Source organism: Salmo trutta, chromosome 13 (genome assembly GCF_901001165.1).
Source record: "Salmo trutta chromosome 13, fSalTru1.1, whole genome shotgun sequence".
In the NCBI taxonomy this organism is placed as follows: Eukaryota; Metazoa; Chordata; class Actinopteri; order Salmoniformes; family Salmonidae; genus Salmo; species Salmo trutta.
Genome location: NC_042969.1, coordinates 907,301 through 934,569, shown reverse-complemented (window position 1 = coordinate 934,569; position 27,269 = coordinate 907,301). Strand labels below are relative to the sequence as shown.

Here is a 27,269-nt window from a genome sequence, read left to right as displayed (position 1 = left end):
GTTTTTTAAATGTCTTTGAAGGATAGCTTACTATAGTAGCATGTCGGTATGCTACGGGTTGGTTGAACGGCCCAAGTAAAGATATTTTCAGTCCTGTAAAAAGACACATTTAAGAAAAAACGGCTTCTTAAGTAACAGCTTTTTTTTAATAATCAGATGAGGAACTCAGCTGTGTCCTCAGTGCCTATTAGCAGTGCCTATTAGCATCGACAGGCACAGAATGAGCCACCTAAAGACTGCTCCATGATCCTAGGCTGAAATTCACTCAAACTTTCTCTCAAATGTAAGTCTTGTCTAATGGATTTGGCTCCAGAATATTGACTCGCTGATATATGGGAGGAAAGTATGTTGGCTAATGTGCTCAGCTCACTCTGTCTTGTGTGAGAACTTTAATAATAGTTTATTCGACTCCAGTGAACCCTTTTGCGGCTTAACTGACAGAAGTCATAAAACGTACACCCTCTAAAGAATTTATGTTCAATTTTCTCAGGTCATTGTCAGTCACCTTCCCGCCTGTCACAGTCACCCAGAAATTCATGCAAACTCCTGCGCAATTGTTAACTATTTATGCTTCAAAATATTAATCATCGACTTTTCTAATCCCGGACCGATCTGCTTGTATTAAGGGTTTGTCCGCTGAGGAAATGTATTACAAATGTGATGTGTAATACTACTCAAAGCTTTTTAAAACACTTTCTTTTTTCAATTTAGTCATCAGAAAAACCAGAGCACCACAATCAAGTAAAACAATTCCATAATCATATCTATGTAGGTTTGCTATGCAGTTTCATCAGGTTTGGGGGCTTATCCAGTATTTAATCAAGTCAGTGTTGTGGCTTTTTGAGGTATTTGCTTGCATAGCTGGCCAATGCATGTTGGGTGTCATTATGTTTTCTCAAACACGATTCAGTACCAGTCAAAGGTTTGGACACACCTACTGATTCAAAGGATTTTCTTTACTTTTACAATTTTGTACATTGTAGAATAATAGTGAAGACATCCAAACTATGAAATAACACTTATTTATTTTTATTTTATTTCACCTTTATTTAACCAGGTAGGCAAGTTGAGAACAAGTTCTCATTTACGACTGCGACCTGGCCAAGATAAAGCAAAGCAGTTCGACACATATAACAACAGAGTTACACATGGAGTAAAACAAACATACAGTACAAAAATAAGTCTATATACAATGTGAGCAAATGAGGTGAGATAAGGGAGGTAAAGGCAATAAATAGGCTATGGTGGCAAAGTAAATACAATATAGAAATTAAAACACTGGAATGGTAGATTTGACAGTAGATGAGTGTGCAAAGTACAAATACTGAGGTGCAAAGGAACAAAATAAATAAATACAGTAGGGGAAGAGGTAGTTGTTTGGGCTATTTATAGATGGGCTATGTACAGGTGCAGTGATCTGTGAGCTACTCTGATAGCTGGTGCTTAAAGCTAGTGAGGGAGATAAGTGTTTCCAGTTTCAGAGATTTTTGTAGTTCGTTCCAGTCATTGGCAGCAGAGAACTGGAAGCAGAGGCGGCCAAAGGAGGAATTAGCTTTGGGGGTGACAAGTGAGATATACCTGCTGTAAATGTAGTAAGCAAAAAAGTGTTAAACAAATCAAAATATATTTTATATTTAAGATTCTTTGAAGTAGCCACCCTTTGCATTGATGACAGCTTTGCACACTCTTGGCATTCTCTCAACCAGCTTCATGAAGATTGCTTTTCCAATAGTCTTGAAGGAGTTCCCACATATGTTGAGCACTTGTTGGCTGCTTTTCCTTCAATCTGTGGTCCAACTCATCCCAAACCATCTCAATTGGGTTGCGTTGGGTGATTGTGGAGGCCAGGTCATTTGATGCAGCACTCCATCACTCTCCTTCTTGGTCAAATAGCCCAAAAAACCAACAGCGTTACCAGCAAAGCACCCCAATAACATCACACCTCCTCCTCCATGCTTCAAGGTGGGAACCACACATGCAAAGACCATCTGTTCACCTACTCTGCGTCTCACAAAGACAGCGGTTGGAACCAAAAATCTCAAATTTGGGCTCATCAGATCAAAGCACAGATTTCCACCGGTCTAATGTCCATTGCTCGTGTTTATTGGCCCAAGCAAGTCTCTTTTCTTATTGGTGTCCTTTAGTAGTGGTTTCTTTGCAGCAATTCGACCATGAAGGCCTGATTCACCCAGTCTCCTCTGAACAGTTGATGTTGAGATGTGTCTGTTACTTGAACTCTGTGAAGCATTTATTTGGGCTGCAATCTGAGGTGCAGTTAACTCTGATGAACTTATTCTCTGCAGCAGAGGTAACTCTGGGTCTTCCTATCCTGTGGAGGTCGTCATGAGAGCCAGTTTCATCATAGCGCTTGATGATTTTTGCGACTGCACTTGAAGAAACTTTAAAAGTTCTTGAAATGTTCTGTATTGACTGACCTTCTGGTCTTAAAGTAATGATGGGCTGTGTTTTTCTTTGCTTATTTTAGCTGTTCTTGCCATAATATAGACTTGGTCTTTCACCAAATAGGGCTATCTTCTTTATACACCCATTAGCTTGTCACAACACAACTGATTTGCTCAAATCCATTAAGACGGAAAGAAATTCCACAAATTAACTTTGAACAAGGCACACCTGTTAACCTCTCTGGCGCATGTGGGACGAATTTGTCCCACCTACGTAACAGCCACTTCAATCCAGTGGCGTGATTTTTGAATCGTTTGAAATACTATTACTTCAATTTCTCAAACATATGACTATTTTACAGCTATTTAAAGACAAGAATCTCGTTAATCTAACCACACTGTCCGATTTCAAAAAGGCTTTACAACGAAAGCAAAACATTAGATTATGTCAGGAGAGTACCCAGCCAGAAATAATCAGACACCCATTTTTCAAGCTAGCATATCATGTCACATAAACCCAAACCACAGCTAAATGCAGCACTAACCTTTTATGATCTTCATCAGATGACACACCTAGGACATTATGTTATACAATACATGCATGTCTGTTCAATCAAGTTCATATTTATATCAAAAACCAGCTTTTTACATTAGCATGTGACGTTCAGAAAAAGCATACCCCCCGCAAACTTCCAGGGAATTTACTAACAGTTTGCTAAATTACTCACGATAAACGTTCACAAAAAGCATAACAATTATTTTAAGAATTATAGATACATTACTCCTCTATGCACTCGATATGTCCGATTTTAAAATAGCTTTTCGGATGAAGCACATTTTGCAATAATCTAAGTACATAGCCCGGCATCACAGGGCTAGCTATTTAGACACCCTCCCAGTTCAGCCTTCACCAAAATCACATTTCCTATAAGAAAAATTTTCTTACCTTGCTTGTTCTTCGTCAGAATACACTGCCAGGACTTCTACTTCAATAACAAATGTAGGTTTGGTCCCAAATAATCCATCGTTATATCCAAACAGCGATGTTTTGTTCGTGAGTTCTAGACACTATCAGAATGCTACATCACGGTCTTGCGCATGGCGCATTGGCGTGACAAAAAATGTCTAAATATTCCATTACCGTACTTCGAAGCATGTCAACCGCTGTTTAAAACCAATTTTTATGCCATTTATCTCGTAGAAAAGCGATAATATTCCGACCGGGAATCTGCAATGAGCCTAAACAGCCAAATTAAATTTCTCCACGGGGGCGAATTGTGCACGCGCCTCATTCAATGGTCCTCTGATCCGCCACTTACCAAAGGCGATAATTTGTTTCAGCCAGAGGCCGCCTCGTCAACCTTCAGGTTTTTCACGGGTTCTGAGAGCCTATTGGAGCCCTGGGAATTGTGACGTTACAGCTAAGATCCTTACTTTTCAATAAACAGATGCAAGACGCACGACTCCTTGTCAGACAGGCCACTTCCTGCATGAAACCTTGTCAGGTTTTTGCCTGCCATAGGAGTTCTGTTATACTCACAGACACCATTCAAACAGTTTTAGAAACTTTAGGGTGTTTTCTATCCAAACCTGAACAATAATATGCATATTCTAGCTTCTGAGTTGGTGTAGGAGGCAGTTAAAAATGGGCACATATTTTTTCCAAAATTCTCAATACTGCCCCCTAGCCCAAACAGGTTAATTGAAACGCATTCCAGGTGACTACCTCATGAAGCTGATTGAGAGAATGCCAAGAGTGTGCAAAGCTGTCATCAAGGCAAAGAGTGGCTACTCTGAAGAATCTAAAATATATTTTGATTTGTTTAATACTTTTTTGGTTACTACATGATTCCATATGTGTTTTTTCATAGTTTTGATGTCTTTACTGTAGCTCAGTTGGTAGAGCATGGTGTTTGCAACACCAGGGTTGTGGGTTCGATTCCCACGGGGGGCCAGCACAGAATTTTTTTTAATGATATGTATGAAATGTATGCATTCACTACTGTAAGTCGCTCTGGATAAGAGCGTCTGCTAAATGACTAAAATGTAAATGTAAAATGTTTACTATTATTCTACAATGTAGAACATTTAAAAAAATAATGAGAGAGCCTTCAATGAGTAGGTGTGTCAATACTTTAGACCGGAACTGCATTTACAAAAGTTTGTGGACACCCCTTCAAATTAGTGGATTCAGCGAAATGAGGACACAGCCATGCAGTCTCCATAGACACACATTGGCAGTAGAATGGCCTTATTGAAGAGCTCAGTGACTGTCAACGTGGCACCGTCATAGGATGCCACCTTTCCAACAAGTCAGTTCGTCAAATTTCTGCCCTGCTAGAGCTGTTTTTGTCAACTGTAAGTGCTGTTATTGTGACGTGGAAACATCTAGGAGCAGCAACGGCTCACACAAGCGCACAGAATGGGACCGCCAACTGCTGAAGCGTGTATAAATCGTCTGTCCTCGGTTGCAACACTCACTACCAAGTTCCAAACTGCCTCTACAAGCAACGTCAGCACAAGAACTGTTCGTCGGGAGCTTCATGAAATGGGTTTCAATGGCCGAGCAGCCACACACAAGCCTAAGATCACCATGCACAATTCCAATTGTCGGCTGGGGTGGTGTAAAGCTTGCTGCCAATGGACTCTGGAGCAGTGGAAACATGTTCTCTGGGGTGATGAATCACACTTGACCATCTGGCAGTCCGACTGATGAATCAGGGTTTTGCCGGATGCCAGGAGAACGCAACCTTCCCCATTGCATGGTGTCAACTGTAAAGTTTGGTGAAGGAGGAATAATGGTCTGGCCCCTTAGTTCCAATACCTGGAACTCTTAACTCTACACCCTACATTTACATTCTAGACAATTCTGTGCTTCCAACTTTGTGGCAACAGTTTGGGGAAGGCCCTTTCCTGTTTCAGCATGGCAATGCCCCTGTGCACAAAGCGAGGACCATACAGAAAGGGTTTGTAGAGATCGGTGTGGAAGAACTGACGGGCAACCCTCAACCCCATCGACACATCTTTGAAACGATGACTGCGAGCCATGCCTAATCGCCCAATATCAGTGCTCGACCTCACTAATGCTCGTGGCTGAATGGAAGCAAGTCCCAGCAGCAATGTTCCAACATCTAGTGGAAAGCCTCCCCAGAAGAGTGGAGGCTGTTATAGCAGCAAACTCCATATTAATTCCCATGATTTTGGATGAGATGTTCGACAAGCAGGTGTCCATATACTTTTGGTAATGTAGTGTACACTATACACAGATCAACATATCAAATAATGGTGTGCCAATGCTTCCGTAATGGAGGTGGTGGTTCATTGAACCATGATTGGCTAACAGTCTTTTGGCACTCAGGAGACCAGGGTTCGAACACTGGTCGGTCACAACCCTGTGTGCTTCAAAGAGTCTATGGGACTCAGCAGCAGCTGACAAGTACAGTTCAGAGACTTTGTGACCAGTCTGTTTGGAACTTCACGACCAAGGTTACACAGGCCAGACAGCACATAGGGAGCCTCCGGGAGGGGATTGGGGTGGGATAGCCGTCCATACTTCACAGGAGGGAGCCTGGGTCATGACCGATCCTCTAACAATTGCATCAAAAGCATGGGGCGAAATCAGCGGCACACTAGCCATCACACAAGCCAGGGCCTGTGGGCTCCGAAACCGCTCTCTCCCCCTCTCTTCTCTCTTTGGCCTGCCGTGCCTGTCAGTGGCAGACTGCAAGCCATGCTTGAGCCGGAATCAAAGCCTTCCTCCCCTGGTGTGACATTCACAGCATTTCAATTGAGCCATCAATCTGTCAAGCCCCACTTCTGCTAAACCAGGCAGGAGTACACAGTGAGAGAGGAGGTGGGGTTGGCTGTGGCGGTACATTGCAGCCTCACTGTAGTTACCCGCTGGGCACAAACTGGCTGAATCAACATTGTTTTAATGTAATTTTAACGTATTGTGACATGGAATCAATATGTGAACTGTTTCCATCTCTTTTCCCGGGCTGGGAAAATTCTAACTTTCGCGACGCATTCAAAGCCATCCCTCGCCCTCCTTTCGGCAAATCTGACCACGACTCCATTTTGCTGCTCCCAGCCTATAGACAGAAATAAAACAGGAAACACCCGTGCTCAGGTCTGTTCAATGCTGGTCCAACCAATCTGATTCCACGCTTCAAGATTGCTTCGATCACGTGGACTGGGATATGTTCCGGATATCGTCAAACAACAACGCTGATTCGGTGAGTGAGTTTATTAGCAATTGGTGATGTTGTACCAACAGCGACTATTAAAACCTTCCCCAACCAGAAACTGTGGATTGATGGCAGCATTTGCGCAAAACTGAAAGTGCGAACCACTGCTTTTAATCAGGGCAAGGTGACTGGAAACATGACCGAATACAAACAGTGTAGCTATTCCCTCTGCAAGGAAATCAAACAAGCTAAGCGTCAGTATTGTGACAAAGTAGAGTCGCAATTCAACGGCTCAGACATGAGAGGAATGTGGCAGTCAATCACGGACTACAAAAAGAAAACCAGCCCTGCCGCGAACCCTGATGTCTTCGCAACTTCTTCGCTAACTTTGAAGACAATACAGTGCCACTGACACGGCCCACTACCAAGACCTTTCGGACTCTCCTTCACCGCAGCCAACGTGAGTAAAACATTTAAATGTGTTAACCCTCACAAGGCTGCAGGTCCAGACGGTATCCCAAGCTGCGTCCTCAGAACATGCGCAGACCAGCTGGCTGGTGTGTTTACGGACATATTAAAGACTCACTCCAATTTGCTTACCACCCCAATAGGTCCACAGACGATGCAATCGCAATCACACTGCACATTGCCCTAACCCATCTGGACAAGAGGAATACCTACGTAAGAATGCTGTTCATCGACTAAAGCTCAGCATTTAACACCATATTACCCTCCAAACTCATCATTAATTTCGAAACCCTGGGTCTCGATCCCGCCCTGTGCAACTGGGTCCTGGACTTTCTGATGGGCCGCCCCCAGGTGGTGAGGTTAGGAAACAACATCTCCAACCCGCTGATCCTCAACACTGGGGCCCCACAAGGGTGCGTTCTCAGCCCTCTCCCGTACTCCCTGTTCACCCGTGACTGCACGGCCATGCACGCCTCCAACTCAATCATCAAGTTTGCAGATGACACTACAGTGGTAGGCTTGATTACCAACAACGAGGAGACGGCCTACGGGGAGGAGGTGAGGGCCCTCAGAGTGTGGTGTCACGAAAACAACCTCACACTCAACGTCAACAAAACAAAGGAGATGATCGTGGACTTCAGGAAACAGCAGAGGGAGCACCCCCCTATCAACATCGACGGGACAGTAGTGGAGAAGGTGGAAAGTTTTAAGTTCCTCGGCGTACACATCATGGACAAACTGAAATGGTCCACCCACACAGACAGCGTGGTGAAGAAGGCAGCGCCTCTTCAACCTCAGGAGGCTGAAGAAATTCGGCTTGTCACCAAAAATACTCACAAACGTTTACAGATGCACAATCGAGAGCATCCTGTCGGGCTGTATCACCGCCTGGTACAGCAACTGCTCCGCCCACAACCGCAAGGCTCCAGAGGGTAGTGAGGTCTGCACAACACATCACCGGGGGTAAACTACCTTCCCTTCAAGACACCTACACCACCCACCACCCGTCACAGGAAGGCCAAAAAGATCAAGGACAACAACCACCCGAGCCACTGCCTGTTCACTCCGCTATCATCCAGAAGGCGAGGTCAGTACAGGTGCATCAAAGCTGGGACCGAGAGACAGAAGCTGTTTTTCAATCTCAAGGCCATCAGACTGTTAAACAGCCATCACTAACATTGAGTGGTTGCTGCCAACATACTGACTCAAATCTCTAGCCACTTTAATAATTTAAAATGGGATGTAATAAATGTATCACTAGTCACTTTAAACAATGCCACTTTATACATTACTCATCGCATATGTATACACTGCAATCTATACCATCTACTGCATCTTGCCTATGCCGTTCGGCCATCGCTCATCCATATATTTACATGTACATATTCCTATTCATTCCTTTACACTTGTGTGTATAAGGTAGTTGTTGTGAAATTCTTAGATTTTTTTGTTAGATATTACTGCATGGTCGGAACTAGAAGCACAAGCATTTCGCTACACTCGCATTAACATCTGCTAACCATGTGTATGTGACCAATAAAATTTGATTTGGTTTAAAATTCAACTTAAATACATTGACTTAACCTGACTAACAGGCTGAAAGTAAATGCGGAGTGAGGTTGGGTTGATGTAGGCCTCATTGACATCTGATTTGCCGAAAGGAAACCATCATTTCAACGTGAAGCTAGGTATACATACCATTATTCGTCCATGGTTGATTGGATCTTTAAAAGTAGTTACCATTAGCCTTATAAATAGGACACTGTACCAAAATCATGTTTTTCATAATATACAGTGCCTTCAGAAAGTATTCACACACCTTCCCTTTTTCCACATTATGTTGTATTACAGCCTGAATTTAAAATTGATAACATTTTTGTCACTGGCCTACACACAATACCCCATGATGCCAAAGAGAATTATGTTCTTCAAATTTGAAACCCCTTTGTTAAGGCAAGCCTAAATAGGTTCAGGAGTAAAAATGTGCTTAACAAGTCACATAATAAGTTGCATGGATTCCCTCTGGGTGCAATAATATTGTTTAACATTATTTTTGAATGAATACCTCATCTCTGTTACTCACACATACAAGTATCTGTAAGGTCCTTCAGTCGAGCAGTGAATTTCAAATACAGATTCAACCACATAGAAATACCTCACAAAGAAGGGCACCTATTGGGAGATTAGTAAAAAAATTAAATAAAAGCAGACACTGAATAATAGTTAAAAAAAAAATGTTTTTACCTTAATTAGGCAAGTCAGTTAAGAACAAATTCTTATTCACAATGATGGCCTACCAAAAGGCAAACGGCCTCCTGCAGGGACGGGGGATTAAAAATCAAAAATAAAGGAGACTCCTTTAAAGGAGACTTTAAAGCAGTGGCAGGCTGCGATAGGAGAGAACTGAAGATGGATCAACAACATTGTATTTACTCCACAATACTAACCTAATTGACAGAGTATAGTGGTGGCTGCATAATGATGGCTGCATCATGTTATGGGTATGCTTGTAATCATTAAGGACTGGGAAGTTTTTCAGTATAAAAAAGAAACGGAACGGAGCTAAGGAGAGGACAAATCCTAGAGGAAAACCTGGTTTAATCTGGGACATGAATTCACCTTTCAGCAGGACAATAACCTAAAATACAAGGCAAAATCTACACTGGAGTTGCTTACCAAGAAGACAGTGAATGTTTCTGAGTAGTCGAGTTACAGTTTTGACTTAAATTTACTTCAAAATCTATTGCAAGACCTGAAAATGGTTGTCTAGCAATGATCAACAATTTGACAGAGCTTGAAGAATTTTGAAAAGAATAATGGGCATTTGTTGCACAATCCAGGTGTGGAATACCAATACCCAGAAAGACTCACAGTTCTAATCGCTGCCTAAGGTGCTTGTACATGTCACGCCCTGACCATAGAGAGCCATTGTTTCTCTATGGTGTAGTAGGTCAGGGCATGACTAGGGGGTGATCTAGTATATCTGTCTATGGTGTGTTTTAGTTTCTTTTTCTATGTTAGTGTTTTTGTATGATTCCCAATTAGAGGCAGCTGGTAATCGTTGTCTCAAATTTGGGATCATATTTAAGTAGTTATTTTTCCCACCTGTCTTTGTGGGATCTTGTTTATGTGTAAGTGCCTGTGAGCACTGCAATAGCTTCACGTGTCATGTATGCTTTATTGTTTTTGTGCGGTTCACTTATCAATAAAATATGTCGAACCGATATCACGCTGCGCTTTGGTCCGAATGTTCCTACGACGATCGTGACAGAAGATCCCACCACAACAGGACCAAGCAGCGTGCCCGGGAGGAAATGGCCTCCTGGACTTGCGAGGAGATCGAGGAGAGAATATCCTGGACTTGGGAGGAAGTCTTGGCCAGAGATTGTGGAAGCAGACGCAAGGAGAGAAGGGAGGACAGCGACGACGCCGGGGTTCGCGGCCACAAAAACAGCCCAAAAGACAGCCCGGATTTTTTGGGGAGGTGGGGGGGGGCACAAGGGGTGGTCGGCGGAACCGAGGAGTGAACCAGAGCCAGTCTGGGAAAAGAGGGAGAAACTGGAGGAGAGTGAACGGAGAGAGTCAGAGACCATAAAAGAGTGGAAGGAGGTATTGGAGGAGAAAGAGCAGAGAGAAATGTTGAGTTGGTGGAAGATGCACGACATTTGCCCTAAGGAGCGTGTAATCAGTTTAATACCACCTGAGTCAGCTCCCCGTACTTGTCCTGAGGAGCGTGCTATTAGTCTGGTGAAATCTGTGCCGGCTCCACGCATCAGGTCTCCAGTACGCATCCACAGTCCGGTACGTCCTGTGCCTGCTCCCCGCACTCGCCCTGAGGTGTGTGTCACCGTTCCGGTACAATTTGTGCCGGTTCTACGCACCAGGTCTCCAGTGCACCTCCACAGCCCAGTACGTTCTGTGCCAGCTCCCCGCACTCGCCGTGCGGAGTGTCATCTGTCTGGGACAATTTGTTCCGGCTCTACGCACCAGGTCTCCAGTGCGCCTCCACAGTCCGGTACGTCCTGTGCCAGCTCCCGGCACTCGCCGTGCGGAGTGTCATCTGTCTGGGACAATTTGTTCCGGCTCTACGCACCAGGTCTCCAGTGCGCCTCCACAGTCCGGTACGTCCTGTGCCTGCTCCCCGCACTCACCCTGAAGAGCACGTCACCAGTCCGGTGCAACCTGTGCCTGCTCCCCGCACTCACCCTGAAGAGCACGTCACCAGTCCGGTGCAACCTGTGCCAGCTCCATGCATCAGGCCTCCAGTGCGCCTCCCCAGTCCGGTACGTCCTGTGCCTGCTCCTCGCACTCGCCCTGAAGAGCGTGTCACTAGTCCGGTGCAACTTGTACCGGCCCCATGCATCAGGCCTCCAGTGCGCCTCCCCAGTCCGGTACGTCCTGTGCCTGCTCCGCGCACTCGCCCTGAAGTGCGTGTCCCCAGTCCGGAGCCTCCGGCGACGGTCCCCAGTCCGGAGCTTCCAGGCAAGGCATCCAGTCCTGCTCCAGGGCAGGAGCCCCCCTCTGCCCCGGTGCCCAGTCCAGGCATCGTGTCCAGTCCAGCTCCAAGGCTGGAGCCTTCCTCTGTGCCGGTGCCCAGTCCAGGCACGGCGTACAGTCCCGCTCCGTGGCAGGAGCCTTCCTCTGCGCCGATGTCCAGGCACGGTGTTCAGCCTGGGTCCATGGCTGTAACCACGGGATGAGCGGGTTCTTCGGCCCGCACCAGAGCCGCCACCAAAGCTGGTGGATCTGCAAGCTGAGCGGGTTCTTCGTCCCGCACCAGAGCCGCCACCGATGATGGTGGAACCGCGAGCTGAGTGGGTACTTCGCCCCGCACCGGCGCCACCACCGACACTAATCACCCCCCCACCCTCCCCATTTGGTTTCAGGTTTTGCGGCCAGAGTCCGCACCTTTGGGGGGGGGGGTACTGTTACGCCCTGACCCATTGAGAGCCATTGTTTCTCTATGGTGTAGTAGGTCAGGGTGTGACTTGGGGGTGATCTAGTATATCTATGTCTATGTTGTGTTCTAGTTTCTTTTTCTATGTTGGGGTTTTTGTATGATTCCCAATTAGAGGCAGCTGGTAATCATTGTCTCTAATTGGGGATCATATTTAAGTAGTTCTTTTTCCCACCTGTGTTTGTGGGATCTTGTTTATGTGTAAGTGCCTGTGAGCACTGCAGTAGCTTCACGTGTCGTGTATGCTTTATTGTTTTTGTGCGGTTCACTTATCAATAAAATATGTCGAACCGATATCACACTGCGCTTTGGTCCAAATGTTCCAACGACGATCGTGACGCTATAGGGGTGTGAGTACTTATGTAAATGAGATTTCCGTATTTCATGTTTATTTTTTTGCTAAAACTGTTTTCACTTCATGATTATGGGGTATTTTGTGTAGATGGGTGAGAGAACAATACATTTAATCCATAAATTCAGGCTGTAACACAAGAAAATGTGGAAAATATCAAGGGGTAAAAATACTTTCTGAAGGCACTGCAATAAAGCTTGATTTGACTTAGTCCTATTCTTCAAATTAGATTTTTGGTTGAGATGGAGAAGTGAATCCAACATAACTCCTGTGTGGCTCAGTTGGTAGAGCATGGTGTTTGCAACGGCAGGGTTGTGGGTTAGATTCCCACGGGGGACCAGTACGGAGAAAAAAATGTATGAAATGTATGCATTCGCTACTGTAAGTCGCTCTGGATAAGAGAGTCTGCTAAATGACTAAAATGTAACTTGTAGATTTAAATTTGAAATCAACTAACCATCCTTCATATGGGTCTTTCTATGAATAATGAAGCCAATGTGTGAAATTGGGATCAACATTTCTAAATGGTTTGAAATGAAAATAAAAAGGATGCACATACAGTTCCACACATGTACTTAGAGGAATAAAAGTGAATATATGCAAACTGGCCCAAAACAATGTTTTCAGGGACTTTTTCAAGCACTTCATTGTAATATTCAATAATATTGAGGTAAAAAAGGTAGGCCATTACCAATTTCAGAATGCAATTTTTTTTAGGCCATGCATTGATATCCAAATGATTATTACAGTGTAAAATATGTGGGTATAATATGGACATTGCCTTACTAAACTGTAACGCCCTGGCCATAGAGGGGTTTTTGTTCTTTATTTTGGTTAGGCCAGGGTGTTAAATTGGGTGGGCGTTCTATGTTCATTTTTCTATGTTTTTGTATTTCTTTGTTTTGGGCTGTGTGTGGCTCCCAATCAGGCACAGCTGTAGTTCGTTGTTGCTGATTTGGAGTCACACATAAGTAGCCTGTTTTTCCTTTGGGTTTTTTTGGGTGATTTGTTTCTGTTTAGTGCTTTCTGTTTCGTTGGTTAGTACCTGACAGAACTGTCGGCTGTCATTTTGTTTATTTTGTCAAGTGTTCTCTTTTTGTATTAAAATTAATTCAAGATGAACACATCCTCCGCTGCACCTTGGTCTTTCTCTAACGACGGCCGTTACAGAATCACCCACAAACAACTGACCAAGCAGCGGAGGAAGGAGAAGCACAAGGATCGACGGAACAATAATATGGACTATCGGGAGTCGTGGACCTGGGAGGAGATCAGAGCCGGAGTGGGCCCATGGAGGAAGGCAAAGGAGGACCAGGAAGATGACAGTGGAACGCCGATAGCGTTCAAACCGGAGAGGCAGCCCCAAGATTTTTTTTGGGGGGGGGCACATGGACAGATCGGCGGAGCCGAGGATGGAACCAGAGCCAGGCGGGGTAAAATTTGAGGGGAGCGAAGCAGAGACTGTTAAGGAGTTGATGGGTAAATTGGAGGAGAAGAATATGAGAGCTATTGTGTTGGTGTATTAGGCACGGCATTCGCCCTGCAGAGCGTGTCCTAGAAATAATGTCACCTGAGTTAGTGCTTCATACTTGTCCTGAGGTGCATGCTAGCCGTCTGGTAAAGACAGTACCAGGCCCACGCACCAGGCCTCTAGTGCGTCAGCCCAGTCCTACTCGTCCTATTCCTGCTCCTCGCACTAGCTCTGAGGTGTGTGTATCCAAACTGGCACTTCCAACACCATGCATCAGGCTTCCAGTGCGGCAGCCCAGTCCAACTCAGCCTGTTTCCGCTCCCCGCACTAACCCTGAGGTGCGTGTCCCCGAACTGGCACTTCCAGTACCAGCACCACGCATCAGGCCTCCTGTGGGTCTCACCAGCCTGGTTTATCCTGTGCCTCCTCCTCAGACCAGGCCTCCAGTGGGTTTCCCCATCCTGGTCAGTCCTGTGCCTCCTCCACAGACCAGGCCTCCAGTGGGTCTCCCCATCCTGGTCAGTCCTGTGCCTCCTCCACGGACCAGGCCTCCAGTGGGTCTCCCCAGCCTGGTGAGTCCAGTGTCTGCTCCCAGAGCCAGGCCTCCTTCATGTCTCAGCCAGGGTCGCCCGCCAGCCGGGGCGCAGCCAGGGTCGCCACCTAAGTGGGCAAAGCCGAGGGTGGAGCGGAGGCCATGTCCCGCACCTGAGCCGCCGCCGTAGGAAGGCCCACCCGGACACTCCCCTTCAGAGTCAGGTTTTGCGGCCAGAGTCCGCACCTTTGGGGGGGTACTGTAACGCCCTGGCCATAGAGAGGGGTTTTTTGTTCTTTATTTTGGTTAGGACAGGGTGTTACATTGGGTGGGCGTTCTATGTTCTTTTTTCTAGGTTGGTTTGTTTCGTTGATTTTGGCCGTGTGGCTTCCAATCAGGCACAGCTGTAGTTTGTTGCTGATTGGGAGTCACACAAGTAGCCTGTTTTTCCTTTGCGTTTTTGTGGGTGATTGTTTCTGTTTAGTGCTTTCGGTTTTGTTGTTAGTACGTGACAGAACTGTCGGCTGTCATTTTGTTTATTTTGTCAAGTGTTCTCTTTTTGTATTAAAATTAATTCAAGATGAACACATCCTCCGCTGCACCTTAGTCTTTCTCTGACGACGGCCGTTACATAAACAGATTGGATGCGTGCATGGCAATTTTTCTGTAGCCTAAGTGGCTGAAGCAGAGACACATAATAAAGCCAACAACATTAGCATTAATCTCACAATTTTAATCTCACCATCGCAGTTTTTATAATGATAAAGTAACCAAAAACCAGGTTCCTTTTTTATTGGAAAGATTTGTATGGAAAGCCAAGATGAAGCCAACAAATGTTGTCATCCTCATAATAACTGCACATAGTTTTACCGCAACAGAGTAGTGCAACACCATTCAATTGAAGTGCAGGAAACAAACAAAAACAAAATTAAATCACAGAAAAATTATAAGGATGCAGGAAAACGTATAAATTAACAATAATTACAACGACTTTTCAAGCACCAAATTGAGGAAATGTCTGATTTTCAAGGTAGGCCTATTCCAGTAATTTAATTTCTGAGCTCCATATTCATGTCGGCTACTTCAAGCCCCTTGTAGTGTTTAAAATTGCAGGTGTGACATGAAAAACAAAATGTATATATCATGTTATTTCATTACCAGATCATATTGTGGCTATGTAATCTGTTGTCATTATATCCAGAATAATTAATAGGAATAGCGCTGGCACAATAGTCTATCCTACACAATTGCGCACAGTAGACTAGGTGTCCAATCCGAGGCATAAAAACATATGGAAACGTGAACATATTACCTTAATACTTTCTCTGATAAATCGAATGAGACCCTATTGTAAATCAAGCAGACAACAACAGATGATCAACATCAATTCTCTAGGGATATTAGATTGAATGTGGATACAGGCACAACCCAGCTAGCACAGTGGATCTGGGTTGATTCCGGCTGAGAGTCGGGGCACTCGGCTGAGAGTCAGACTCGGCTGACATCATGTGGCCCGAACCTGGGCCGCCTTCGGCAGTATTACTTATGGCTAGGATGGGGGATTGAGCTCGGGCCGATTCCAGTGTGAGTTATCTGACCAAAATGTATATATTACTTGGGGCTCAGGACGATTCCAGTGTGAGTTATCTGGCCCAAATGTGTTACTTGGGGCTCGGGACGATTGGGGCTACTCTCTGGCAGATGTTTACACTGGCTGCTCTATGTAATTAACATTTCATAATACATTTTTTCATATCTTCTCATTGTTTCTGTGTTCAAAAAATACAATTAACAATTAAATGAAATTCTTTAAGAGTCCTGTGTAGTATTTTAGTATTTTGAAACTTTGTGCAAGGCAAATCAAATCAAAGTTTATTTGTCATCTGCGCCGAATACAACAGCCTTACAGTGAAATGCTTACTTACAGGCTCTAACCAATAGTGTGAAAAAAAGGTATTGTGTGTGTGTGTGTTTGTGTAGGTAAAGAAATAAAACAACAGTAAAAAAACATTTGAAAATAAGAGTAGCAAGGCTATATACAGACACTGGTTAGTCAGGTTTATTGAGGTAGTATGTACATGTGGGTATGGTTAAAGTGACTATGCATATATGATGAACATAGAGTAGCAGTAGCGTAAAAAGAGGGGTTGGCGGGTGGTGGGACAAAATGCAGATAGCCCGGTTAGCCAATGTGCGGGAGCACTGGTTGGTCGGGCCAATTGAGGTAGTATGTACATGAATATATAGTTAAAGTGACTATGCATATTAGATAAACAGAGAGTGGCAGGGGGAGGGCACACAATGCAAATAGTCCGGGTAACCATTTGGTTACCTGTTCAGGAGTCTTATGGCTTGGGGGTAAAAACTGTTGAGAAGCCTTTTTGTCCTAGACTTGGCACTCCGGTACCACTTGCCATGCAGTAGTAGAGAGAACAGTCTATGACTGGGGTGGCTGGGGTCTTTGACAACCGCTGACACCACCTGGTGTAGAGGTCCTGGATGGCAGGCAGCTTTGCCCCAGTGATGTACTGGGCCGTACGCATTACCCTCTGATGTGCCTTGTGGTCAGAGGCCGAGCAATTGCCGTACCAGGCAGTGATGCAACCGGTCAGTTTGCTCTCGATGTTGCAGCTGTAGAACCTTTTGAGGATCTCAGGACCCATGCCAAGTCTTTTTAGTTTCCTGAGAGGGAATAGGCTTTGTCGTGCTCTCTTCATGACTGTCTTGGTGTGTTTGGACCATTCTAATTTGTTGTTGATGTGGACACCAAGGAATTTGAAGCTCTCAACCTGCTCCACTATGGCCACGTCGATGAGAATGGGGACGTGCTAGGTGCTCCTTTTCCAGTAGTCCACAATCATCTCCTTAGTCTTGGTTATGTTGACGGATAGGTTGTTATTCTGGCACCACCCGGCCAGGTCTCTGACCTCCTCCCTATAGGCTGTCTCGTCGTTGTCGGTGATCAGGCCTACCACTGTTGTGTCCTCAGCAAACTTAATGATGATGTTGGAGTCGTGCCTGGCCATGCAGTCATGGGTGAACAGGGAGTACAGGAGGGGACTGAGCACGCACCCCTGGGGAGCTCCAGTGTTGAGGATCAGCATGGCAGATGTGTTGCTACCTACCCTCACCACCTGGGGGCGGCCCTTCAGGATGTCCAGGATCCAGTTGCAGAGGGAGGTGTTTAGTCCCAGGTTCCTTAGCTTAGTGATGAGCTTTGAGGGTACTATGGTGTTGAACGCTGAGCTGTAGTCAATGGATAGCATTCTCACATAGGTGTTCCTTTTGTCCATGTGGGAAAGGGCAGTGTGGAGTGCAATAGAGATTGCATCATCTGTGGAACTGTTTGGGCGGTATGCAAATTGGAGTGGGTCTAGGGTTTCTGGGATAATGGTGTTGATGTGAGCCATGACCAGCCTTTCAAAGCACTTCATGGCTACCGACGTGAGTGCTACGGGTCTGTAGTCATTTAGGCAGGTTGCCTTTGTGTTCTTGGGCACAGGGACTATGGTGGTCTGCTTGAAGCATATTGGTATTACAGACTCAATCAGGGACATGTTGAAAATGTCAGTGAAGACACCTGCCAGTTGGTCAGCACTTGTCCGGAGCACACGTCCTGGTAATCCATCTGGCCCCGCAGCCTTGTGAATGTTGACCTGTTTAAAGGTCTTATTCACGTCGGCTACGGAGAGCGTGATCACACAGTCGTCCGGAACAGCTGATGCTCTCATGCATGCCTCAGTGTTGCTTGCCTCGAAGCGAGAGCACAATTGGTTAGGAGAACGTAAAACGGCAGCCATCTCCTCCGGCGCCATTCTAGCATTAAAAACTTTGTGGATGGAGCCTGCTGAGTGGTAGAGCAGTCTAAGACACTGCATCGCAGTGCAAACTGCATTGCTACAGATGCTGGTTTGAGACCCATGCCGGCCACGACCGGTAGACCCATGAGGCGAAGGACAATTGGCCCAGCGTCGTCCAAGTTAGGGGAGCGTTTTGCCTGCCGGGATGTCCTTTTCCCATCGCGTTGTAGCGACTCCTGTGGCGGGTAGCTCCTGATTTCTTTGCGACTTGCGGTAACTCCGTGGTTTTAAACTCTCCGTAGTAGTAAGAAAATGTTGGAAACATGAACTTGCTTGACAATGCTGTTTGTTACATGCAATATGCTTTGGGGACTTTACTGGACAGAGGTTGATCTCTGGTTTTGTGATGAAACAATGATGTGGTTGAATTTATTCTGCCACTGTGTCTTCTTACTGTCTCGGCCTTAGGCCTACATTATTTATCATGGTCACAAGGCATATGAACTAACAGGTTATGGAGCAAACTATGGAATTATCACAACACATACTGTAGGTTGTAATATGGCTTTTCTCTGGCTTGGCTTCCCCAGTGATTTTACCCACGCACCGCTATTGTGTAAGAAAGGTTAGAGTAGTGGTATTCAACCGTTTTCAGCTGTGACCTCTGTTACTAGCTCCTAACAATGCAGCAAAATGTCAAACCAAAAAAATGCTAGAAAAAAAGAATACAAGAAATCAAGAACAGAGGGATGAATCTGCCAACCTATACACAATTTATACAAGATCAACTAAGAATTATATGTACAGCAGTAGATTTATTAGAGTGAGCTATGTCAAGAATCCAGTGTAGAAATACATATGCAGTGTGTATAAACAGTGAACCACAGTGACCAGTGGTTCATTGTCTCTATAGCATGGGACAGCAGCGTTTACAGTGTGTGTGTATGTGTGTGTGTTTGAGTATGAGGTGTGTGTGTTTTGTGTGAGTGAGTGTGCATCACCTGGTAGACTGCTAGTGATGGGTCTTCAATAGTCTGATGGCCTGGTAATAGAAGTTGTTTTTTAGTCTCTCGGTCTTAGCACCTGTACTGTCTCCATCTGTCGGACGGTAGCCGATTGAACAGTCCATGGCTCGGGTGGCTGAGGTCTTTAATGATCTTCTTGGCCTTCCGTTGACACCGGTTGCTGCAGGCAGCGTGCCCCCAGTAATGTGTTGGTCACCACCCTCTGGAGAGCCATGCGGTTGAGGGCAGAGCAGGAGCAGTTGCCGTACCAGGCGGTGACGCAGCCTGACAGAATGCTCTCAATGGTGCGTGTGTAGAAGTTCGTGAGGGTGCTGCATTTCTTCAGCTGCCTGAGGTTGTAGAGGTTGGTGTGGCGAGACCATTTCAGGTCCTCGGTGATGTGCACGCAGAGGAACTTGAAGCTTTTGACCCTATCAAGTTTCAAGTTTTAATGTCACGTGCACAAGTACAGTGAAATGCCTTTCTTGCAAGCTCCAAACTCAACAATGCAGTAATCAATATCAATGTAGCACAAAAAACAAAAGAGAGAACAAAAACACACAATAAATAAGAACACGCGAAAGTAAGAAGCTATTTATACAGGGTCAGTTCCAATACCATATTTACAATGTGCAGGGATACTGGAGTGATAGATGTAGATATGTACAGTGTAGGGGTAAGGTGACTAGGCATCAGGATATATGATAAACAGAGTAGCAGTAGCGCCATGCGATCGAGGGCGGTGCAGTTACCACACCAAGCAGTGATGCTCTCAATGGTGCAGCTATAGAACTTTTTAAGAATTTGAGGGCCAATGCCAAACTTTTTCAACGTGCGTGTGTTAGTGGACCATTTTATGTCCTTAGTGATTTGGGCACCAAGGAAATTTAAGCTCTCGACCCGCTCCACTGCAGCCACATCGAACATAATTTCAACACTCCTAATTGTATATAGGATGCAAAAAAATATATTTACTTGTGTAATTTAACACAATTTCGGCGCATACATAGTTCTGATAATTATTTTAATTTTACTGAACGAAAATATTTAAAGTGTTGGTCCCATGTTTCATGAGCTGAAATAAAAGATCCCCAAATTATCCATAAGCAACAAAAACATTATTTCTCAAAAATGTTGGCACAATGCCACCTCTTGACGCACGTTAAGGATAGGGGGCGCTACAGCGAATTTTGAAAAAAATACGTGCCCATTTTAAACGGCCTCCTACTCAAACTCAGAAGCTAGGATATGCATATAATTAGTAGATTTGGATAGAAAACACTCAAGTTTCTAAAACTGTTTGAATGGTGTCTGTGAGTATAACAGAACTCATATGGCAGTCAAAACCCAGAGACAGATCCTAACAGGAAGTGTAAATCTGATTTGTGGAATCACCTTCAACACTTTGCCTATGAAACACACCGTGAGTTAGGATTCATTGAGCACTTCCTAAGGCTTCCACTAGATGTCAACAGTCTTTTTACAAAGTGGTTTGAGTCTTCTCCGGTAGAAACTGACCGAAAGAGAGGCTTGGAAAGTTGGTCATAGGGGGAGGGCCATTACTACTATGACGCGGGCGCCCATGGGTACCCCTTTTGTTCCGAAACGTTTAGTAAGACAATGCAATCGTCCGCCTTGAATATTATTGAAGCTCTGGTTGAAAAAGGCCCTAAAGATTTATGTCATACAACGTTTGAAATGTTTGAATGAACGTAAATAAATATTTTTTTGCACATTCGTGACGACAAGTCCCGGGCGCTTCAGTACATTTTGAGTAGCCTTCGGAACGCGCTAACAAGAAGGAGCTATTGGGACATATATGATTAACTTTTTCGAACAAAACTACATTTGTTGTGGACCTGGGAATTCTGGAAGTGCCTTCTGATGAAGATAATCAAAGGTAAGGGAATATTTACAATAGTATATTTGATTTTAGATGGTTCCAAGATGGCGCTAACCTGTATCGCCTAGCCTATTTTTCTGAGCATAGCACCTCGTTTATTGCAAAGTGTGATTTCCCAGTAAAGTTATTTTTAAATCTGGCAATGCGGTTGCATTCACAAGATGTTAATCTATAATTCTTTGAATGACAATGTAAAAAATGTTTTCGAATAGTAATTTAGTAAATTGGAGCGCTGATCCACCGGATGCATTTGAGGGAAAATATTTTCTGAACATCACACGCCGATGTAAAATGCTGTTTTTATATATAAATATGAACTTTATTGAACAAAATAAGCTCTTACATCTAGACGTTCCGCTAGCGGAACACCTGCTCCAATATCCAATGATAGGCGTGGCGCGAATTACAAATTCCTCAAAAATACAAAAACTTCCATTTTTCAAACATATGACTATTTTACAGCATTTTAAAGACAAGACTCTCGTTAATCTAACCACACTGTCCGATTTCAAAAAGGCTTTACAGCGAAAGCAAAACATTAGATTATGTCAGCAGAGTACCCAGCCAGAAATAATCAGACACCCATTTTTCAAGCTAGCATATAATGTCACAAAAAACAAAACCACAGCTAAATGCAGCACTAACCTTTGATGATCTTCATCAGATGACACGCCTAGGACATTATGTTATACAATACATGCATGTTTTGTTCAATCAAGTTCATATTTATATCAAAAACCAGCTTTTTACATTAGCATGTGACGTTCAGAACTAGCATTCCCACCGAACACTTCCGGTGAATTTACTAAATTACTCACGATAAACTTTCACAAAAAACATAATTATTTTAAGAATTATAGATACAGAACTCCTTTATGCACTCGCTATGTCCGATTTTAAAATAGCTTTTCGGTGAAAGCACATTTTGCAATATTCTGAGTAGATTGGCTAGCTATTTTGACACCCACCAAGTTTGACCCTCACCAAACTCCGATTTACTATTAGAAAAGTTTGATTACCTTTGCTGTTCTTCGTCAGAATGCACTCCCAGGACTGCTACTTAAATAACAAATGTTGGTTTGGTTCAAAATAATCCATAGTTATATCCAAATAGCGGCGTTTTGTTTGTGCGTTCAAGACACTATCCAAGGGTGACGAAGGGTTATGCGCCCGACGCGTTTCGTGACAAAAAATGTCTAAATATTCCATTACCGTACTTCGAAGCATGTCAACCGCTGTTTAAAATCAATTTTTATGCTATTTTTCTCGTAAAAAAGAGATAATATTCCGACCGGGAGTCGTTGTTTACTTTCAAAGACGAAAGAATAAAAACATGGGGTCACCTCGTGCACGCGCCTCAGTCTCATTGTACTCTGATCGACCACTATCAAAATGCGCTAATGTTTTTCAGCCAGGGCCTGCAAAGCCACCATTCAGCTTTTTCCCGGTTTCTGAGAGCCTATGGGAGCCGTAGGAAGTGTCACGTTACAGCAGAGATCCCCTGTTTTGGTTAGAGATGATCAAGAAATGGTCAGAGAGGGCGCTTCCTGTTTGGAATCTTAGGTTTTGGCCTGCCAAATGAGTTCTGTTATACTCACAGACACCATTCAAACAGTTTTAGAAATGTTGGAGTGTTTTCTATCCAAAGCTAATAATTATATGCATATTCTAGTTTCTGGGCAGGAGTAATAATCAGATTAAATCGGGTACGTTTTTTTTATCCGGCCGTGAAAATACTGCCCCCTATCCATGACAGGATAATGCATGTATTTTGTAACATGATGTCCTAGGAGTGTCATCTGATGAAGATTGTCAAAGGTTAGTGCTTCATTTAGCTGTGTTTTGGTTATTTGTGATGCATGTGGTTGGTCGGAAAATGGCGGTGTGGCTATTTTGACGATGTACTCTCCTAACATAATGTAATGTTTTGCTTTCACTGTAAAGCCTTTTTGAAATTGGACAACGTGGTTCGATTCAGGAGAAGTGTATCTATAAAACGGTGTAAAATAGTCCTATGTTTGAGAAACAGAAATTATTAGATTTGGTTATGAATATGGCGCTCTGATTTTTCGCTGGATGTTTATCCCGATTACGGGATCAGCGCTTCAAGAGAGGGAGCGTGCAATTGGAATGCTGACTGCAGGAATGTCTACCAAAGCTGTTGCCAGAGAATTTAATGTTGAATTTCTCTACCAAAACGCATCCAACATCATTTTAAGAACTTGGCAGAACGTCCAACCAGCCTCACAAACGCAGACCGCGTGCATGGGGTTGTGTGGGCATGCGGTTTGCTGATGTCAATGTTGTGAACCGAGTTCCCTATAGTAGCGGTGGGGTTATGGTATGGGCAGGCATAAGCTACAGACATCGAACACAATTGCATGCTATCGATGGCAATTATAATGGACAGAAATACCGTGACGAGATCCTGAGATCCATTTCTTTTAAGGTGTCTGTGACCAACAGATGCATATCTGTATTCTCAGACATGTGAAATCTATAGATTAGGGCCGAATACATTTATTTTAATTGACTGATATGAACTGTAAATCAGTAAAATCTTAAAGTTTTGCATGTTGCGTTTATATTTTACTTCAGTATAGATTGATGTAACATTCTGTTTGTCAAGTTAAGTCCATGTATTTAAGTTGAAGTATTACCCTAATTTCAACGTTTGAAACGCTGGTTGAAATGAGATGACAACAGTACTGGTTGATTTATTTTTTCAAATCCAATGTATTTTCCATGTTGATTCTACGTCACAATATGTTGACAAATTACATTGAAACAACCAGTGTGTTCCCAGTGGGTAGGTTCTATTAAACACAATATGTCCCGAACATCATGTGAAATTAGATGGGTTTTCGGGGGTGGCTGTGCAAAAGTCGTTTTAAATCCTTGTTGTTCTCTCCCTATGTATTCCACTGATACCGGTTAAAGTTTCTTGTTTTCTAACTATTGCTTCTTCCTCCCTCGCTTTCTCTCCTCTCCTCTCTTTCTTTGTTTCTGTTTTTCTTCAGACTGGGCTCCTGTAAGGAAGAGATAAAGTCCCCCAGTAGGACAGTCCCCTCCTCGCAGTCGCCGTCTGACTTCCTGGACAAGCTCATGGGGAAAAGGTCTGGCTATGATGCCCGCATCAGACCCAACTTCAAAGGTACGTCAAAAAGTATGTTCAGAAGTAGGCCACAGCTCCCATAAAAAAAATACTGAAACTTCACTAAATTAATGCAAGCAGACAGCCACTGGTAAAAAAAAGTAAGATAGGACTTACCTGTAGAAATGGATAGAAAGCTTGGAACTGCACATTCCATATGGTTGGCCAACTTAAAATTCCATATACCAATGTGATGCATTTTTTGTTAGCCTAGTTCTCTGTTGAAAAGTTAAACAAAGGGATTCATGCCTAGTATTTCAACTTGTAAAGTGACAGGAGAGACACAGTATTCCGTACTAGAGAGCCACTGGAATCAGTACACACTCTACTACAGCAGTCGTTCCCCACCATGACCCATCTACAATAGTGTCATACATATTTCATACTTGCTCAACATCATAGAGTTGACAACAAGACACTCTCCACTTCTTGCACATACAATAACCAGTGTCATTCAAATATTTTAAAATCATCTTTATGAAACCTTTTTACAGCAGGTCAAACAGTGAAAGGATTATTCCATATACGGAGTGATGGATTTTATTTTGGTTCTTTTTCAGGTCCGCCTGTGAATGTCACCTGCAATATCTTCATCAACAGCTTTGGGTCCATCACAGAAACGACTATGGTGAGAAAACACGTCTGAGAAAAGTCAAATGAGTTAATTGAATTTCCATAGTCAATTAACGTCCTGGAATTAGAATCCATACATGTTCAAGCTAATAATTGAATATGTTGCCGACTACTGCCATCTTGAACAGGTCTCTCATGCAAAAGAGATTCATCTCAGAGACAAACCTATAAAAAGAAAGGTGAAATGAAATGTTTAAATGAATATGCACATTATACAAAATACCATAATTATCCAGGAATCATGATAACCCTAAGGCAGTCTCATTGTTCAGTATAATCATGAATTACCTTGATAAGGATCATATTTGAGCAGGTTTACACTAGCTAAATCCCAGAATTTACAAGAGAGAAATCTGAAAGCTCTCCTTCAGTTAATATAATACCTGTTCATTCCTAACCTTTGGCCTGCTCAGTATTGGAGCAATTCCCTCACCTCTCTCCCTTTATTTCCTCGAGCCTATCAGAGCAATCTTCAGAGAACAGTGGGTCAGTGATGTTCTGATAATGAACAGTCCACTCTGCAATTAAAATGAAAAATTGGGGAAAGTGCTTGGTCAGTAGATTGTAGTAGTGAGCTGTTAAAGGTTATTGGGCCCTGAGGGCTTGACCCCTGGTTAGGTCAGCGTGGACAGAGAGGACACTAATGATGTCACTGGATGCTGTGGCCCAGTGTTTTGTTGTGATGTCCTTAATTTATTTGGGATACCTTATGGGAACGGAGACAGACAGTTGATAACTGCCAGGGAAGAACACAGCCACAGAGTCTCTCATTACCATGAGCATTTACTAGAATGATTTACTTGAATAACTACCGTGACTAAATGATGACATGTACTTTTTGTCGACCCAATTTCAAAGTAGCTGTTAATTTTGCTTCCCACAAAGCTGATTGTTGTCATTTCAACAGGCACTGAACAATACTTTGGATTAAGCCAGAATCTGGTACTTTAGCCTGCACTACAGATAACTGCCAAAATAAAGGAAACACTTGAATAAATGAGGGGTACAACGTATATTGAAAGCAGGTGCTTCCACACAGGTGTGGTTCCTGAGTTAATTAAGTAATTAACATCCCATGCTAACAAGTCTGCTACAGTACACACGTTGCCACCAGCATTGTGTCAATGTGACGTTTTACCTGCTACACCAAAAACCTACATTTTTTTTCCTCATTATTTTCATTCACAAGGTAGAATGAACACGCGCATCAGCCCTCAAGAATTGAACCTCGGCTATTCTTGAGTTTGGATGTTGCCATTGGACGTGATGCAACGCGGGCAGTATAGACACTCTAATGTACTTGTCCTCTTGCTCAGTTGTGCACCAAGGCCTCCCACTCCTCTTTCTATTCTGGTTAGAGCCAGTTTGCGCTGTTCTGTGAATGGAGTAGTACACAGCGTTGTACCAGATCTTCAGTTTCTTGGCAATTTCTCGCATGGAATAGCCTTCATTTCTCAGAACAAGAATACACTGACGAGTTTCAGAAGCAAGGTCTTTGTTTCTGGCCATTTTGAGCCTGTAATCGAACGCATAAATTCTGATGCTCCAGATACTCAACTAGTCTAAAGAAGGCCAGTTTTATTGCTTCTTTAATCAGGACAACAGTTTTCAGCTGTGCTAACATAATTGCAAAAGGGTTTTCTAATGATCAATTAGCCTTTTAAAATGATCAACTTGGATTAGCTAACACAACGTGTCATTGGAACACAGGAGTGATGGTTGCTGATAATGGGCCTCTGTACGCCAATGTAGAATATCCATAAACAATCAGTTGTTTCCAGGTACAATAGTCATTTACAACATTAACAATGTCTACACTGTATTTCAAATCAAATTTTATTGGTCACATACACATGGTTAGCAGATGTTAATGCGAGCGTGGCGAAATGCTTGTGCTTCTAGTTCCGACCATGCAGTAATATCTAACAAGTAATCTAACAATTTCACAACTACCTTATACACACAAGTGTAAAGGAATGAATAAGAATATGTACATATAAATATATGGATGAGTGATGGCCGAACGGCATAGGGAAGATGCAGTAGATGGCATAGAGTACAGTATATACATTTGAGAAGAGGACATTTTTACATTACATTTTAGTCATTTAGCAGACACGCTTATCCAGAGCGACTTACAGTAGTGAATGCATACATTTCATACCTTTTTTTTCCCCGTACTGGTCCCCGGTGGGAATCAAACCCACAACTCTGGCCTTGCAAACACCATGCTCTACCAACTGAGCCACATGGGACCGAGTAATGTAGGGTATGTAAACATTCTATAAAGTGGCATTGTTTAAAGTGACTAGTGATACATTTATTACATCCCATTTTTAATTATTATAGTGGCTAGAGATTTGAGTCAGTAGGTTGGCAGCAGCCACTCAATGTTAGTGATGGCTG

General features: G+C 43.7%; 1 protein-coding gene across 1 annotated transcript in view; it reads left to right on the top strand.

Annotated features, from left to right (window-relative positions):
* Window positions 1-27,269, top strand: part of LOC115205050 (glycine receptor subunit alpha-4-like) — a 111,176-nt gene that overhangs the window by 46,858 nt on the left and 37,049 nt on the right. Inside the window, exons 2-3 of the mRNA XM_029770616.1 lie at window positions 24,097-24,230; window positions 24,791-24,858. Coding sequence (XP_029626476.1) covers window positions 24,097-24,230; window positions 24,791-24,858 — 202 coding nt within the window. The remainder of the gene's footprint in view (window positions 1-24,096; window positions 24,231-24,790; window positions 24,859-27,269) is intronic.